The sequence below is a fragment of the Ananas comosus genome, linkage group 17 (assembly GCF_001540865.1).
Source record: "Ananas comosus cultivar F153 linkage group 17, ASM154086v1, whole genome shotgun sequence".
NCBI classification, from domain to species: Eukaryota; Viridiplantae; Streptophyta; class Magnoliopsida; order Poales; family Bromeliaceae; genus Ananas; species Ananas comosus.
In genome coordinates this window covers 2,567,629-2,585,807 of record NC_033637.1, presented here as the reverse complement: position 1 = coordinate 2,585,807, position 18,179 = coordinate 2,567,629, and the positions used below count along the sequence as shown (strand labels likewise).

Here is an 18,179-nt window from a genome sequence, read left to right as displayed (position 1 = left end):
TCCGCCCCTGCGGTTACCCACTTTCCCCTTCTTCCTCTTCCTTCGAACCATGTCGGGAATTCTCCGATGGAAGAAGCTGAGAGACCCCGCGGCGCGCGCGGCGGCGCGGAGCTTCGCCGCAGCCTCCGCCGCCTCCGTCGCCGGCGCTGAGCACCGCCGCTACCTCCTCTCCCAGCGCTCCCCGATCTGCACCCTCCGCCGCCGCCTCCACGTCCCCTGCTCCTCCGCCGCCGCCGCGGGGCACCGGCACCAGCAGGAGCGGCGCAAGTGGGAGGGGGGCTCCGACGAGTTCCACACGCGGCGCCTCCGCGCCGAGGTGAACTGCCCCCGCTGCTCCAAGCACATGGACGTGCTCTTCTCCAACTCCCCGCCCCCCTCCCTCGCCGGCGCCGCCGATCGCGGCGGATACCAGGCCCTCAACCTCTGCCCTAGCTGCAAGACGGCCTACTACTTCCGCCCCCACCGCCTCGTCCCCCTCCAGGGCACCTTCGTCGAGATCGGCCGCGTTCGGGGCCCCGATCCCGAGAAGGAGGACGATCATGGGGGCAGGTTCAGGGGCTTCTCGTTCTGGGAGGCGCTGAGGTCGTCGTACGCCGGAGCGGGCGGGGATCCGCCGGAGAATTGGCCGCCGATGCCGGGATCCGAAGGGAGCGGGAATGGTCTAGCGGTGCACACGCCTCCGGGGCCGCCGTTCCCGCCGAATCTGAACGTGGTGAGGGTCTCGGGGCCCGGCGGAGGGAGCGGAGGAGGCGGCGGAGGAGCGGCGCCGGGCGGGGGGAGCGGTTTTGGGGGGAAGGAAGGATGGGGCGGGTCGAATTTGGGGAAGGACTTGCCCACTCCCAAGGAGATCTGCACGGGGCTGGACAAATATGTCATAGGACAGGACCGCGCTAAAAAGGTGGCTTTTTTAGTCATCTGTATGTAGTTTAATTGAACACTGGTTGCTTAAACAGATGATTTTTATAGTGCTTGCATATATACTGTGATTTCCCTTGGTAATTGGGAGGAAGGAACATTACTGCACGGTGGATTTCAAGATGAAAATTGGGTCGTTTAATTATTCTAGTTTCTTAACTCATCAATCTGTAAACAGTACAGTGCCAATTGGCATAGTAGTTTAACACTTTCGTTTCTTATCTCAACTGTGATGTGATGCGAGTTGATAGGTCTAGATTGATTTGCAGGGGAAGCAGAGTGCTCTATAAATTGAAGGAGTTTGTAGATTGAATAGAATTGTTAATTTGCATTTGAAACCTTAGGTTGAACGTAGGAGGTCAGAGGAGTAAAACTTATATCTAGAATTAGCTCATTCTAGATATAATTTCTGATGCCATTTTTGGTACTGAGACATAATTAGAAACAATTGCTCTAGAATGAAGTAGGCTATGTTTCCTGGTCAGAAACAATGAGAAAAGGATTTGTTCGATCCAGTTAACGAGAATTTCATCTTGAAGTGGGATTATTACTAGTTAAGCGTCTTCATCCCCTTCTATGTTTACACTGCCTACTTGTATGCAATAATTCAACTAATAATGTTGTGATTAATAAGCCTGCACAATGCGATATTACGATTGAAAGCAGTCATGATGAGATAATAAATTGTTGTGTGTGTGTTTTTTTTGCCTTATGCAAGTTGAAAGTGGCCATTTCTGATACTGCCAAACAGACTGATTAGGCGAGTAGGGAAGCTGCTTTTTAATTGTTATATCACTGATAAGACTGTTATCTTTGGTGAATGTTATTATCGTAGAGTCTCGGTGTTACCTTATTGTTGCTCAGAAAATTTGATGTAAAAGCTGCTTTTTATGTGTTATAACACCAATAAGAATTTGTTATCATTGGTGAATGTTATTACCTTAGATTCTTGGAGTTACCTTATTGTTGCTCGGAAAATATGATGTAAGCTTATCAAGAACAAATCAGAAAAGATATTCTTCTGTAAAATCAGAAAGCTTATTAATTAATTGATAAAATGACCTACCTATATGGGAAATTTTGTAGAGCATCTGAAATGATGAAATGGATGTCTGTGAGTGAGATATGAGAACATCTTGGCAAAGAGTGACTGAGTGAGTTCTGGATATGATTTTAGTGTCAGGAGATGACTCAAATTTATAATAGTGCCAGTGGAAGTTTTGAAGAAGGTTTGGAAAAGCATGTAGTGACAGCCATTCATTCCCCTACAGATACTCTTTGTTTTCATGCATAAGTTATGATGATTAAATCTAGCATTAATTTTGTCTCTGTCATGATAGTCAACATCTGATAGAGATGGAATTTTACATTATGCTTCTTTCTGTATGATATTCATTTTTATTCTTTTGTTTTTACCAGTATTTGTCTTAGAGCTAATATTTTTGGTGGATATTGTCATTATCTGGCTAAACCAGGTAGAAGAAAATAATGGATACCTATTATTATATAGCTGCGACTTTCTGATTTATGCTCCTGTAGTTGTCTAATAGATAAGCTACGTTGCAGGTGCTGTCTGTTGCTGTGTATAACCATTACAAAAGAATATATCACGCATCCTTACAGAAAAGGTATTTAGGAATATTCTCGAGATTTATATTTGAATTTCACTCTTCCATATCTGCTGCTGTGAAGTTTCATTCTTAGGATGACAAAATGTTTATTCTAGTAGTAGATTTGTTGCCCTTAGAAATCCTATTGTCTTTTGGTGGCTAATGGTAAGTTAAGTAAGCTGAAATAATGTGTAGGTCTGGAGCTGATTCAGTAAATTCTGAGTTGGAAGATGATGATGATGATAATGTTGAGCTAGAGAAAAGCAATGTACTTTTGATGGGGCCTACTGGCTCAGGTATGGTGTCTGCTACATTACCTCTTACATTGTTCCTCTGTATAGGATGATCTGCGAACATTGTCACGAATTATATCATATTTAGTGTAATCTCATCTATAATGATTAGATATTTTCATGAGAATTTTGTTGGTTGTTGGACCTCTTTACTTAATTTTCTTTATATGGACAGGGAAGACATTACTTGCCAAGACGTTAGCACGGTTTGTGAATGTGCCGTTCGTTATTGCAGATGCAACGACACTGACACAGGCACGTCTGCTTTAGAACTGTATATGTCCTTTGATTTATTACTTCCTTTATTGTCTGATCTGGGAGTATCTGCTTGTCCTGAGATGGTTATCTAGATGTTTACTAAATTTATATAGTTTATGATAAATTAGATAACCTATGCTTTATTAACTAGAAAGGTATTACTTCTCCTTGCTACTTCTACATAGGAGATAAATGTACTTGTATATTTCTCCTGCTTTTTGCAAATAATTTTTATTTTCCTGTTAATTTTGTTAACTGAATATTGGCAATTTCTCACAGGCAGGGTATGTTGGAGAGGATGTTGAATCCATATTGTACAAGCTACTTGCGGTATAGTTCTGGCTTTTCCCAAATACTTCTGTTTCTTGTTCTAACCTGCCCTTATGGCATTCTTATATCCTACTTCATTCTGGTTTCGTACTGAAATTTTGTGAAGATAAACTGTTTTCACTTAGTTTGTCCAAGAATATTGCCAGTGGAAATATGATGCTGTAACTTAAATTTATGATTTTAATTCACGCTCTGCATGTAAAACCGAAAATCAGGAGAATTTAGAAAATTTTCAATAATCACAATGTGGCTGATTTCTTGAATTTCTCTCATATATTGAAATCACATATCTATCCCACTTCATTTCACTACAGTGTGCTGAATTTATTGTTCTCACTACCATTTATGTACCATTCTGGATGTGACATGGTAAATGAATCATTTATGATACTTGATCTGTCATAATGTGCTTGTATTGTTATATGTACTTTCCCATCTCCTTCCCTAATATTAAGTCAGCGGATTAATATTTTCATCTTGCCTGACAAATGATTTTCGGATTTTCATGCTCACAGTTTTATTTTATTTTTTTCATTGATCAGGTTGCCGAGTTCAACGTGCAAGCAGCTCAACAGGGAATGGTGTACATTGATGAAGTCGATAAGATCACGAAGAAGGTTCAGCTTGATTACATTTTGGTTTCAATATGGCTTTCTTTGGATATGAACCTCTATAATTTTTCTTCGCTTTCCCAGGCTGAGAGCCTTAATATTAGTAGAGACGTATCTGGTGAAGGTGTTCAGCAGGCACTTTTGAAAATGCTGGAAGGCACTGTAAGTAGTATGCTATGTTTTTCAATTGACATAGTTTTTCATTCCTCTCTTAAGGGGATTATTTTAATAGCGGATATATGAGGGCTTTCAGATCTTATTGTAACCAACATTAGTATCCCTGTAAGGGAAAAATTACAGAATGAGTTTAAAATCCTGTTCCCAGTAAGGGAGGAGTCGCAGTATGAGTTTGAATCCCATTTGAGTTTCTAAATTAGTTTTCGCTGTTTATCTTTCCAGATAGTCAATGTACCAGAGAAGGGAGCACGGAAGCACCCTCGTGGTGACAATATACAGGTATCCAAACGGGGTAATTTTCTTTGAAATGAATAATTGATACTCCTCTTGTAGTATCTTGCACAGTATAAAACTTCGAACCCTAGGGCTTCAGTTTTACTGATAATTTGATAATTGAAACTATCAAGAGCTATGCTTCTGATGGTTTGAACTGATGCAATTTCATTAAAACATTGAATCCTAAGGCTAAAGCACTTTCATTTCTTTAACTGATTCTTCTAGTGACATGCAGATTGATACGAAAGATATTCTTTTTATATGTGGTGGCGCCTTTGTTGATTTAGAGAAAACTATTTCAGAAAGGTATTGTTATTATGGCATCTGAGGAGTCTTTTTTATTCATTGATTGTACTTGATATGCAATCTGGGGTAACCTGACTTCTCTAAACCAGACGGCAAGATTCATCTATAGGTTTCGGAGCACCAGTACGTGCAAACATGAGAACTGGTGTATTAACAAATGCAGTAGTGACATCATCCTTGCTGGAATCTGTAAGCATTAATAACCATAAAGAATTTTGATTAGAATTTCAAAAGATATGCACTTCTCTCCTTTAAACTGTGACGCTTCCTTAATAAGATACTTGCATTATATTTTTCAGGTGGAGAGTGGCGATCTTATAGCATATGGCCTCATTCCAGAATTTGTTGGACGCTTTCCGATACTTGTTAGTTTGGCGGCTCTGAGTGAGAACCAACTCGTTCAGGTATTGTAGCATCAAAATGTGCCTTTTTTCCTTTCAATTGTATGCAAGAAATTCTCTTTTCCTTTTGAAGTTGCATGAAATTTGCTACCCAACTGATTGAAGATCTAGGCTAATCTTTTTGAGCTCGGCTAATATTGGGCTGCTAGTTGATTGTTGTCTGAATGTTGATCGGAAATCCTCGAGGCACTTACTGATTTTGCAGAAGTAATATAATTACATCTTGTGAATTTAGGTCCTGAGAGAGCCGAAGAATGCTCTTTGCAAACAATACAAGAAATTATTCAGCATGAATAATGTGAGTGCCTATCCAACATATCATACTATTTGCGAGTCAAGGGGGAAAAAAAGAACTTATATCAGTTCCTTTCAGGTCAAGCTTCATTTCACTGATGATGCACTCAGGATAATTGCGAAAAAAGCAATGGCCAAGAATACAGGTGCTAGAGGCTTACGGGCTATTCTGGAGAGTATTCTTACTGAGGCCATGTATGAGGTATGTTTCTCGAGTAGAGTTGAAATTCTCCTTATCTAGAGTTAAATTTATAAAAGGAGATTTTGAGGTACGGATACTTTTAATTGCCCATAAAATACACCAATACCATTTTTTTATTAATTGCGACTGTTCCTTTTATTTTAGATTCCAGATGTAAAAATAGGAGATGAAAAGATAGATGCAGTTGTTGTCGATGGGGAAGCTGTGGGCTGTGTTGATAGACCGGGTTGTGGGGCTAAGATTCTTCGTGGTGATGGTGCTTTGGAGCGCTATCTTTCTAAGAATAAGACCAAGGATCCTTCGGTATGCTTCTTGTCCCCAAAGTTTACTACAGGCCCATTTAAGCAATGTGCATGTGGGATATCCGAGTATCTTACGAAAAGAAACTTCGACTTGAGTTTTAATTAGGGATATCAAAAATCTTTCCCTTAGAATTCAACAAATTGGCAACGACATGCTTGTTTGACTTGGCTCTTCAATAGCACCTCTACTGAGAAGTAGCATGTGTTGGCAACCTGAAATTCTAGAGCTTTCATTGTGGCAGGAGGCTTTTTTTTTTATAACAGATGCTCCAAATTGAAGCTTCAGAAGGAAGATGTTTTGGGGATTTAATAAAAAAGCTTATAGTATTATTTTGAGCAGCTCTACTCCAAACCTTTTTTTTTTTTTTTTTTTTGAGATGCTTCCATCAAGATAAAACACACAATCACAGAGCTCTTTTTGGTGAATTAGACCTAAGAAAAATATAAGCCTAATCCGAACGCTCTGGGATTTGGGGACTGTACTGTGGTTGGGCTTCAAACAAGCATTACTTTTCCTGCGTATGCCGGGCCGGGTCTGTAACAGTCGGCACTAACCATGCCTAAAGTCAGGGGCCAATCTGGCCAAGGAAACACTTATCTCTAGGCGGAACTGGAACTGCTTTGTCTAGTTGAGCTTGCAGAATTAGTTCACTGGCGGGAATTAGCCCCGGTCCGGTTGTACGTATTTCTGCAGCTGTATTTCTGACAAACAAATCCTTCGTGCAGGGGACGATTGAGGGAGTGGAGGGAGAATTGGAAGGCGAATTGGAGGTCTCGTCACAGGCCATGAGCATATAACCAACCGTTAATGTATTGTAGAATCTTCATTTTATTTGTATTCTTGTAATTATCATCCTTTGTATAAAGTGCTTCTCACTTAGCGGTTATCTCATGCTAATTTAAGCTCTACTTTGTATTGTCCGTGTAAAACCTCTTAGATGATGTTCTACAGAAAAGAAAAAAGGTCTCCAAGTTCCAATTATGTTTCTCTGATCTCTCTCTCTCTCTCTCTCTCTCTCTCTCTCTCTCTCCAGGTAGCCCTATATATAATAATTATAACTATTTCTTTTACATGCAAATGAGTGCCATGCGGTTCAATTTTTGTATTTTTATTTTCCGAAGTTGTATGTACTATTGATATGATGTATACCCTGATAATATAAATATATAAAACCTGAGCACGGTCGCACAGGCTCCAATTTTAAGCGTACACGAATCCTCAGACCTTTTGGTCCTCCGGTTTTGGCAAGGCACAAATTATAGGCCCCTGCAAGTAGAAATTTGCGAGGGTGACTATATATTCAATTGGGCAATTCGAATTATTATCATCTATCAACCCCAGCAGTTTATCAACATTTCTCATAAGGGGTGACTACTTTTTCAGCTTTGGTCGCTTTAAGCTTTATAACATGCAATTCTAGCAGGATGTGTCAAAGAATAACTTGAAATGCATAAATCTGCTAGTATATTGAGCTTTCCACATTCCCTCCATAGTTTCCCTGATTTGCTTTCACGTGTAAAGCAGCAATTTGGGAAGTTGGCAAGAAAGATCGAACCGTTTTGGACCACCGAGCGGGCATTGTCCCCTTCTGGCAAAACCGAAAAGAAAACATAGATGTTCAACGTAGTTAAGAGTCTTGAAATGAGCATTTGAAGAATTAGGTTGGATAATCCACTCAAATATATGTATTTTTTTATAAATGTAGTAATTTGGTCGTCAGTAGACCAAAAAACGTACAGTGATCAAATTCATCAAAAGTTTATTGGGCCAGGGAACTGCCTAACCTCTTTTCCATGTGGGCCACATTTGTCTTAATTTTATGCGCATTGGCTATTTAGATTCCATCTCCATCGTATGTTTTCCATCTTTCAATCACAACCTTGAACTGATTATCCCTCTTCCTAATCTGTAATTCAGAGACAGTGGTGTCATATCAAAGGAGAAAATATTTAAAGTATGGCAGTTATAAGATTTTTGTTGGTCACATGACTCACATTACCTCGACCAATGGCTTCTTACCATGAAGCAACATATCAACACTCCTTTCTGTCTGTTCAAGCAAGAAGAGAAACGTCAACCAATGATAATCAGCTAACAATACAAATAATATCAAGTAGAAGTACTATCAAGTAGATGTACATATTCCACTTAAAATAACGTATAATGAACTTAATTTGAATAGAAACGATGGTTAATATCCTTCATGCTGTTCTACTTTCTTCAAAGTCAAAATAAGTAAAGTACAAACATGAGTCAAAGGAGAGGATCCAATGTGCCCTTCTCTCATTTCACGCTATATTTCTTTATGGAGATCTGAACCATTATATTACCAAATGGACTTTCAGAGAGAGAGAGAGAGAGAGAGAGAGAGAGAGAGAGAGAGAGCACACCCGATGAGTTACCCAGTAGTTCCGTTCCCTCATCTCAATAAGGAAAGGGAATGTAGGAGGAGCTTTCCTCTCAAGGATGCTCTTTTGGCTACGTCTCGCTCGAGCCTCATCATCACCTAAAGTAACAGTTTCCACTCCACCAACCTTGATTTCAGGGAAAGGGGGAAAAAGAAAAGATCAATAAAGCGTTCTAGTCTAACTAAATTAGATATTAAAATGAAAAGAAGTATGAAGAAACAACTAAAACAAAAGATTCCTGTTCCTAGTGGAGTAGAACTGCCAAAATTAACTCCAACAGAATGATGACAAATTTATGTACAAAGTATGGTCTCGGTCTGAATTTGGAGCTTCACTCATGAGTACCAATTCCATTCGCAATGAGTTTTATAAATATAATGTGCATAACAAACTGCGAAATACACATATGTAGACAGTAAAAGAAGCGCACTGAATGATTTTGTGGTGAACAAATCAACCTACATACGGAACATTTCAATGAAATGGACTTTCTAGCAATTCTTCATGTGATAGATGCTAGCAATACAGGTCGACAAAAGCTTTTAAGGTTATCAAAAGATGAATTAGCAGTTTTGTAAAGTATAGAAGCTGTCAAAAGCACACTAAGGGATCCACCTAGTACTTGGTTTGGATCTCATGAGATTCAGGAGAAGTCACCCCCCACCCCCTCAAGCCCCAACCCCCAAAAAAAAAGAAAAAGGAAAACTGATATACTGTATAATAAGAATAGTGGACATAGTTGGCCGCGTTATAAGCTGCAATCAGAATTTTAGTAGTGCCTCTTTTCACATGATGCAGCCACAGGTAAGCTGCTTAGTAACTTCCTGCAGATAGCCCTAATTGGATGGATTAATTGGTAACTATGATAGCAATAGCTTAGTACCTCATATGACATCCATATCTGAATTGCCAAATAAAACATTTGGTCGAATTTAATTACAAACTTTCCCATGATAAAAATTGGATTGTAATAATTCTTCTAAGATCCATTCTATTAGGTATAGACTACTGTGTGAGGCATCTTCAGCAAATTCCATCTAATTCCTACAGAGTACATAAGATGATAACATTTTTATTCCCATATTAGTCAAATATTCTATTTATAAAAAACACATTCTAACACACAGGGAATGAAGCATTACTCAACACTTCTAAATTTTTTATGAAATAACAACTAATTAGAAGCGAAACTACAAGGTCAATACAGTACCAAATCGGATAGAGTGGGATTCTTTATAATGTTCGCCAGTCTTTCCCCATGGGCGGTACCAATAAGCATCACTCCCCTTTCCGCAATGGACCGACAAGCCATTGCCTCAGCTTCGGTTCCAATCTCATCTACAATAACCACTTCAGGCATATGGTTTTCAACAGCTTCAATCATTACTTTGTGCTGCATGGATGGTTCCGGAACTTGCATTCTTCTTGCACCTCCAATAGCTGCATGAGGAATATCCCCATCCCCACCGATCTCATTGCTGGTGTCCACAATTACCTATCCTAATCATCAATAATGTAGTCATCACATATTAAGTGCTTATTTAGCATGCTTTTCAAACAGCTTGTTCTACATGTTTGCCCTACACAATGTCTAGAGGATTTGGTAAGTTAGGAAGCTAAAATGAGCTTCTGAGCCCCATATTAGAAGCTGCTAATAAGCTTCTGTTATACTACAGCATGAAGTTGCTGAGGAATTTAAAGAGAAAGCTGTTAGTACTTTTTCAAAGAGCTCCAAATAGCACAATGCTATCCAGCATAGCCAAACAGGCGCTAAAAGGGACTTCAAAGGAAAGGAGAATTAAAAAGTCATATAAGGGTTTCCCATCTCACCACTCTCTTGTGTAGTTCATCGGCCAAAACACGTGCAATTTCACGCATGACAGTTGTCTTGCCCACCCCTGGCCTGGTAGAGAAAGTTTAAGATATGATATATAAACCTGACAGATGACTTTATCTTGACATGCACATGTAGAGAAGAGAATAAGTAGATGAACTGAAGAAAGCCTAGAAATTGACTTGCTAGCATATCCAATTTGTTATGGCTCACTAGTATATTATATTTGGTAAAGATGAGTAAACAAAAAGTCATTGTGTATGTGTAAGGTTTCGATGAGCAGAACAGAGAAACCGGTTACACTATGATTTCCCTAAATGAATTCAGACAAATAGATCGGAAAGAAGATGCCTTCCACAAGAATTCCTTGTCAAACATAGAAGATAACTAATCGGCAGAATTGTATGCGACATTCTACATTGCGTCACCCGTTAGGGTTCACAAAGTGATCCAAATCATGCTAGCAACATACCTTCCCAAAAAGAGGATGCTTTCTTTGTATTGAAGGAGATCTTCGACCATGCCGACGTGGCCTGTAACCGCTCGACCCACTCGACATGTTAAACCAACCACTATCCCTTTCCTGCTCCTTATTGCAGATATTCTGTGTAAAGTGCCTTCAATTCCTGCTCTGTTGTCTCCTCCAAACTCTCCTACCGCTTTCTGAGCTTCCTCCAACTCTTCAACCGAAATCTAAAATGACGAAAAGAAGACAACATATCAGCCGGAAAAAAACCAGAAACAAGCACTATAAACTACGGATGTAGAAAATCATCATTTCTTAGAAAATCAATAGATAATAGTAGGAGAATTCTACATTATTAGAAAAAATAAACTAAAAACCTTGCATAAATTGATTTCACCTCTGTATTCCTTAAATACTGGCCACCAGATTCACTGAGGAAACGCGCTTCAGGTCGACGACCCAAATCCAGAACTACCTAAGTAAATAATAGATGAAAATAATCATAAACATTGAAGAGGGCACAGAGAGAGATCTGAAATATTAGCATTGTAAGATATTCATAAAAACAGTAGAAGCTAAAAGCCATAATATTTCATGCGATTAATCATTTTTATTTACATGCAAATAACAAACTTTGGATTGACAATGTTTGGATTTAAGTTTACCTCCAAGAGTTGAGACCTTCTAGGTTCATTCCGCAGGTTCTCTCTCAAATCTCCAGGCAAAATCTGCAAAACATGAATCAATAGATTCAATACTCAGATTATACTCATCGTACTACAACAAGCTTGCAAATCTCGATTATGCGATTGCAATTTTGGTCAATAGTTGTATAAGTACATGCATTCATGATATATAGTATGAATGATTTTGGAGTACAAAAACCTCTTTGAGTACCATACGAACACAACAATGTTCCAAGAACACCTTAAAATTCTCCATGCATCATATAAATGGCATATTTATTCAAACGGCTCAGGGGCAACTCGCACACACGAACAACGGCAACTCCAATCACTAGTCGATTCCCACAGAACCGAGGCAACAAACGCAAGGATCACGAGAAAGGAATCGAGGATAACAAAAGGAAGGATCGGGTGGGGAATATCGACCTCGAGGAGCGCGTGGAGATCGTCCTCGACGACGACGAACCCATCGTCCGTGGCTCCGGCGGCGGAGAAGCAGCGAGCTCCGCTAGGGTTTCTCCTCCGAGCGAGGAGGGGGTCGGAGCTTCGTGGGTTTTTGCGGCGAGAGGGAGACGAAGAGAGTTTCGGGGGGAAAGGGCGAGGATAGAGTAAGAGCACGCCCATACTCCTCTATCTACCGTTGCTAACACGGGGAGAGGGAGACGGTGCGAGATCGCGCACGCGGATCGGAGAGATAAGGGTGAGAGAGTTCACCTCCGATAACTAATCCGGATAAATTATTTTGGGTTTAAGATTTCACATTTTCTTACTTTAGTATATGTAAATTAAAATATATCAAATTAATATTATATGATTTTATTTTTATCTTTTTATTAATTTTTTTGTTAATATTTCTTTAAATTCAAGTTATTGTCCCGTAATTTTATTTTTATCTTTTCATCAGTTTTTTCGTTTATATTTTGTTAAATTATATACAAAACTTTAAATACTCCATATAAGTTTATAGAATATTTATTTTAGTACTCTTTAGTTTTAACTTTGTTACTGATTTAATAAAAAAAATTAGTGAAATCGATAATAAAAAGATAAAAATAAAATTACTGGACACTATATTGATACACTTTAAACCATAAAGTACTAAAGTAAAAAAGTGTAAAATCATAGGGATGTTATTTGAAGTTTTTCTAATTATTTTTGAACTCATTTACTTATCAGGATAAACTAGTGTGGATATACTGTGGCACTTAACCATTATCTTAAATAGATTCATAAATTTATAATTAATAAATTTAAATATAAATATTTTACATTGTTTGATATCTTAGTGCCTATCCACATTGCAACTTAAAAAATGTTTAAAAAATGGATAAAAGAGATGTTTGATTCTACTGAAGTAGTTTTACCTAACTTTATTAGTTTTTGAGTTTTATTTAACGTAATTTAGAGAGAAATAAAATATAGAAAGATAATTAACGTAATTTTTAATGTAAGAGATTATTGAGATTGAGACTAAAGTACATGAATTTTTATTTTCGTAAAATTTAGGCAAATACATTTTGATCAATGAGGCCTTTATACCATTTTTGACAAAAAATATATTTCTATATTTTCTATTTCTTTGAACGAAAGGAAAAGAATAAAAGGAAATAAGTTTCTTTCTGTTTTTCCATACGTTTGGAAATCTAAAAAATTAACCACTAATTTATCTTGTTTTATTGACCAAAAATATTTAAAATTATTAAATCTAATAAAATTATGAATTAGGTTGCTATACTGCATTTGGTGCTATTAGATTTTCAACCTTTAGATTAAATAATGTGCGGTTAGGATGATAGCGCTTTTCTAAGATTGAGTCGGTAGTTTATTAAATTGTATGATCTAATGAGTGTAAATAATTAAAATGGTAAATTTAACGATGAAAAATTTTATAGTACCAAATGTTTGGTACTATCAAACTCAATAAATTATGAATTATAAATTTGATAGAATTTTTAATTTTTTTACAAAATTACTTAATTTTTAAAAATAGAATCTGAAAACACTCAATAAAAAAAATGAATAGCAGTCGGGGCTCTTTCAGATTATTCTGTAGTTGAGGGGTCAATATACATTTTCACCCTAAAGAAAATTTTGAAATCAGGTGACACGTATGGCAATCTACGAAATCACGGTTCAATCATGTATAACAGTATAACCGTTACACGGTAGAGTTCGAGTTATTTTTCTCTATAGTTCTCCGCCCACAATTTCCCGTTTTTAGGGCACGACACGAAACATTCGCGTGGGGGAAGGAGACGACTCTGCTCTGAGCACTAGGAGAGCGATAGAGACGAAGAGGACGAAGACGAAGACGAAGACGAAGAGGGAGACGATGAGTAGGTCAACAATGGAGGGAAGAGGAGAGAAGGGTCTCCTGTGGAAGCTCCCCGAGGTGAAGTCGAAGGATCTCGGTAAACTTGGCCCCGGATTCGGGTTCGGCGCGGGTTGTGGCGTTGGATTCGGCATCGGCCTCTTCGGAGGTGAGTTTTTTTTAGCTTTTTAAGCTCTTTTACTCCTCTCCTCTTCTCTCGTTGTTTACCAGTATATACTATATAGTTGTTTGAAGGGGACTCGGATCGTTTTCGGCCCCAAAGATGACGGCTTTTTCGTTTTTGTTCTCTTATTAACTACCTAGCACTATTACTTTTTTCTTTTTGCAACCCTCTTTTTATTTTTCTACTATTTTGCCGTAATTTTTTTTGTCTTAAACAGTGGGAATTTTGTTGTGAAGTTGCCATTTTGAGAGGCTGAGGGACCATTATAATAATTTGGGCGAAATGAAAGATGGATTTCCAGTGTTAGTTTACCTCGGTGGGAGTTGTGGGATTATGCTGATTAGTTGTAGTAAAGGTAAGGGAAAAAAAACAAAGAAGCATTTTTACTGAGAAAATTGTGTTTACTAAGAAGAAACAGGAAAAGACCACTTGGATAGTTGTAAGTGTAAGGCAAAATAATAGAAATTTATGATTATTCATAGTGCGGTTTATACTCTTAACTTCTTGTGGAATTGGCATCAAGTGGGTTTATTTATCTAGAAATGGGGAGGCAGAAATAGGATGAATTACTTGACCCATGCTACAAACTCTGGCGATTCTATATCGCTTGGAAAATGGCGCTTACTCTTGAAGTGGTGTATGTGTGTGTAGATAAACATTGTGCTGAGAGATGTATTGATATGTATAGGCAAAGACATTTAGGAAGAATAATTAAATCGGAGCTGTTGCATTACATAGCTGTTGTCCACACTTAGGCTACTGCATTCGGTAGGGTGGAATTTAGTTTTGTAAAGACCTATCATAAACCATGTGAATATGATAAAAAATGGTTAGAACAGAACTTTTTTTTTTTTTACTTTTAGTCCTCTCAGACAATTTGTCTTTGACTTTTCGAATTAACCATTTCACAATGTCTTACTAAAAGGCTTTAATGATTTCTTTCATACAACGCAGTCAAAAATATGCTTCACGGTGATTTTTTGATTTCCATCATGTATGTCCCCCATCAATCAAATTGGAAGACAAATTGTCGGGCTTGACAAACTGGAGAGAAACCCGAACAGGACATTTTGGAGGTCCATGGTGGTAGTGGAGATCTTGGTCTTTATGGAACGATTTTTTGTTTATAAGTTCTTCTAACCTATCCGTTCTATTATTATTATCTTTTTTTGAACTGTTCAAGTTTTTCAATTTGCTTTTTTTACTCCCCTTATTTGATAGCTAGAAGAGGAAGTAATGGCCTTCACAATTTTGAGAGATAACCTCTTATCCTCTTGCCTTTTCAATATAGAAAAATATTTGGTGTGTCCCCATCTGTGGACATAGAATTCTAGTTGAACCAGGTAAACAGGTGGTGCCTTAATATTATCTTTTTCGGACTAAATAACTAAGAAAATTTTCATTTGGGCCTTTATGCCGGACGCATCACTATGTTAAAGTTGGTTTCTCCTTCTATTCACCGTATTTGGTAAGCCATTCTTGGTTCTTAATAGATTACAAGGTCGGATGTTGTTTATGAAATTTCTAAAATTTTTCTGTATAATTGTGAAGACAGACCTTTTTGTTTTATCAGGCAGTTATTCCTCCCATGTTAATTGGCTTTGAAAGTTTTGGTGATTGGGCCAAAGAAAATCCATTTTAAGCTAATCTAACATCCCTTTATATTGTTTAATTTAGTAAGACCGATATTTGTGCCTCTACTGAATAAGTGGGCTCAATATATATAAGTGTATTAGTATGGGCTTTCTCTCTGATAGATCTTTATGCCCAATAAATACAAGGCTAAAGAGTTTCTTGGTGATGAGGCTAGAAAGAAATGCGTATTGCAATTGAATCCTTGCTACTTATAGACAACAAGGAATTCATATATGGCATTTTAAGTACTTGCTTCTTTGTGTGCATGAAATATTGTTTGCTAATGAATATGAAACCATTCAAATTTTTCATGTCTTTAATCCAGGTGCAGGGCTAGGGGCTGGGTTTCCTGGCTTACAATTCGGTCTTGGTATCGGTGCTGGCTGTGGTATTGGTTTGGGTTTTGGTTATGGCCTGGGAAAAGGAGTTGCCTATGATGATAAGAAGAAGTATTCAAATGTCGGCAAATTGTTTCAAGATGCGGCAAATCTGCCATCTCAGTAAGCAATTTTACACTTTTGATCTGAGAGCATTTGAATTTGGTTTGAGTTGAGTTGTGGTCGTAAGTTGATACGTTTTTTTTTTTTTTTTTTTGTGCGCACATATGTGCTTTCAATTTCAGTCGAATTTTATTTTAATGCCATTTTCCGTAAGGAGTTTGCTTTGACTTGGGTAACTATTGACTGACACATACTCATCCATGATCATAACTACTCAGTAAACTTAAGAATTATCTGTCACTATTATTGTAAAGAAGTTAAAAGACTTATTTTTTGCTGCAGTCTTTACTCTACTCTTGCTTATAAACATTTGAATAAACTTGAAACCTTGATAACAAAGGTTATTCACAAATAGTGATTAATTAAGCACTTGAATACAAGTTTGATAATCTCTCTCTCTCCTCCCTCTCTCTCTCTCTCTCTCTCTCTCTCTCTTTTTGGCTGAAAAACTCGCACAAAGCAACTCTATTACTAATAAAAAATACCAAAGATAGATTTAGTACGAATGGAAAGCTTCTTTAAATTATCTTGAAACTTGTAATAACTGGGGCAACTCGCTGAGCATCCCCCCTTAGAATGTAAATTCAAATAGTCACATATCAACCAAAAAGGAAGAAGGAAGAGAAATACGAACATCTGCCCCACTCAAGTTGCAACTGTAGCAAGTTTTTTCCAAAATGGTTATTTTATTTTATTTACTGTTTCATATGATTTGTTCATGTACTTGAGTCTCTTTGAGTTAATCATTCAAGCTGTGGTTAACATTATTTGTTCCTTTTCTCCTTTACTGTATTCAGAGAACGCATCGGTGCTTTGGTTGATGAGCTTGTTGAAAACACCAAAAAGCTAGTCAAAGCAACTTCAAAAGAGATCGAGAAGTGGCGATGAGGCATTATTACATGTTCCCATAACTGTTTGTATATTCAATGCCTAAATTGTCGCCAACTTTTAATTCCCTAAAAAGCTTCATAGTTGATGCATTTAATGATACCTTACAGAGATTGGAATGTTATCTATTGATATATTCATATCTATGGTTGTTAGGTAACTATCGGTTGATAATTTTCTCCATGTATGCTTTAAGAGCTAGAAATTTGTGAAACCAACTAGTGGTTAGAATACGGATTAGTATCCGAGTTCGCTCTGCTTTGCAAGAACATGGATGATCCTATTCAGTGCTTCATATGTTTGAATGATTTGTCTATAAATCTTCATCCCCTTATCATTACCTCTGCTATTTGTCGCAATCAATTTAATACTGAAGTGGATTTACAATGTAAGCTGAATCCATAAAGTTATTTTTCGTGCTAACTTATTGCAGGATTACAGAACCTGCAGTGATCCAGGCAAAATCTTTGCTGTAAACACTAATTTCTGACTGCATGGATTAGACTACATTGAATGCCTTCTCAGATCGGCCCTCTCCCATCAATGGACAATTTTTTATGAATTACTCATCGTTTGCAAAGTTTTCTCCAAAGTCATCAGTGATGTAGTGAATCTGAACCGTCTAATGTTAATGGCCTGAACATATGAATACCGTGAGTAGGGATGCAAACGGATCCGGGTTGGTGGAGCTCCCGCCCCGATCCGCCCCGACGGGGCAGTAAATGGGAGAAGATAAACGGATTCGGGGCGGTAAACGGGGTAAATTTTACGATCCGAGACGGATTCGGGGCAGAAAACGGGAGAAATTTTGACCCGCTTCGAATCCGCCCTGAATCCGCCCTGTCATGATCCGCTCCGAAAATTATTTATATTTTTAAAAAATATTTCTAAAAAATAATGTAATTACAAAAAAGTTCAAAATACAAATAACCTAGTACTTTCATTTTTAATATTTGAAACTTTTAAATTTTGTTTTGAATTGTGATTGATTTTTTTTATTTTTATAATTAATATTATTAAATTATATATATAATATTATTAAAATTTATTAATTAATATTTTATAAAATATTAATAATATTATAATTTTATAAAAAATATTAGTTGGCGGGGCGCTGGCGAGAGGCGGGGCGGATTATGAGATGTATTTTTTAACCCGTCACGGATTTGGGGCGGAAGGCGGGGTGGAATTTTACTAGTCGGGATAGAAGGCGGGGCAGGGCTTCCGCCCCCAGATCCGCCGCGTTTGGATCCCTAACCGTGAGCACGGGTTGCAGGGAGCTTACTCACGT

General features: G+C 37.8%; 3 protein-coding genes across 4 annotated transcripts; 2 read left to right on the top strand and 1 right to left on the bottom strand.

Annotated features, from left to right (window-relative positions):
* LOC109722698 (CLP protease regulatory subunit CLPX1, mitochondrial-like) lies at positions 1 to 6,961 on the top strand. The gene is made up of 15 exons (XM_020250810.1): positions 1 to 898; positions 2,482 to 2,543; positions 2,721 to 2,821; positions 2,994 to 3,073; positions 3,356 to 3,406; positions 3,949 to 4,023; positions 4,102 to 4,179; positions 4,417 to 4,473; positions 4,706 to 4,776; positions 4,866 to 4,965; positions 5,076 to 5,180; positions 5,413 to 5,475; positions 5,551 to 5,673; positions 5,818 to 5,976; positions 6,702 to 6,961. Exons 1-15 carry the CDS (start codon positions 50 to 52, stop codon positions 6,771 to 6,773), a joined length of 2,046 nt encoding a protein of 681 aa, XP_020106399.1. The 5' UTR covers positions 1 to 49; the 3' UTR covers positions 6,774 to 6,961.
* LOC109722699 (uncharacterized protein ycf45) lies at positions 7,233 to 12,059 on the bottom strand. 2 transcript variants are annotated; one of them, XM_020250812.1, is made up of 10 exons: positions 11,797 to 12,059; positions 11,350 to 11,412; positions 11,082 to 11,159; positions 10,691 to 10,911; positions 10,215 to 10,287; positions 9,595 to 9,879; positions 8,367 to 8,510; positions 7,971 to 8,026; positions 7,761 to 7,882; positions 7,233 to 7,564 (listed from the first exon to the last, which is right to left on the bottom strand). In XM_020250812.1, the coding sequence occupies exons 1-9, from the start codon at positions 11,992 to 11,994 to the stop codon at positions 7,849 to 7,851; spliced, it is 1,152 nt and encodes a 383-aa protein (XP_020106401.1). In that variant the 5' UTR covers positions 11,995 to 12,059; the 3' UTR covers positions 7,233 to 7,564; positions 7,761 to 7,848. The 2 variants fall into 2 exon arrangements, with proteins under 2 accessions (XP_020106401.1, XP_020106400.1); XM_020250811.1 differs by having other exon boundaries at positions 7,976 to 8,026; positions 11,797 to 12,058.
* Positions 13,551 to 17,228, top strand: LOC109722700 (harpin HrpZ). The gene is made up of 3 exons (XM_020250813.1): positions 13,551 to 13,850; positions 15,826 to 16,000; positions 16,798 to 17,228. Exons 1-3 carry the CDS (start codon positions 13,703 to 13,705, stop codon positions 16,886 to 16,888), a joined length of 414 nt encoding a protein of 137 aa, XP_020106402.1. The 5' UTR covers positions 13,551 to 13,702; the 3' UTR covers positions 16,889 to 17,228.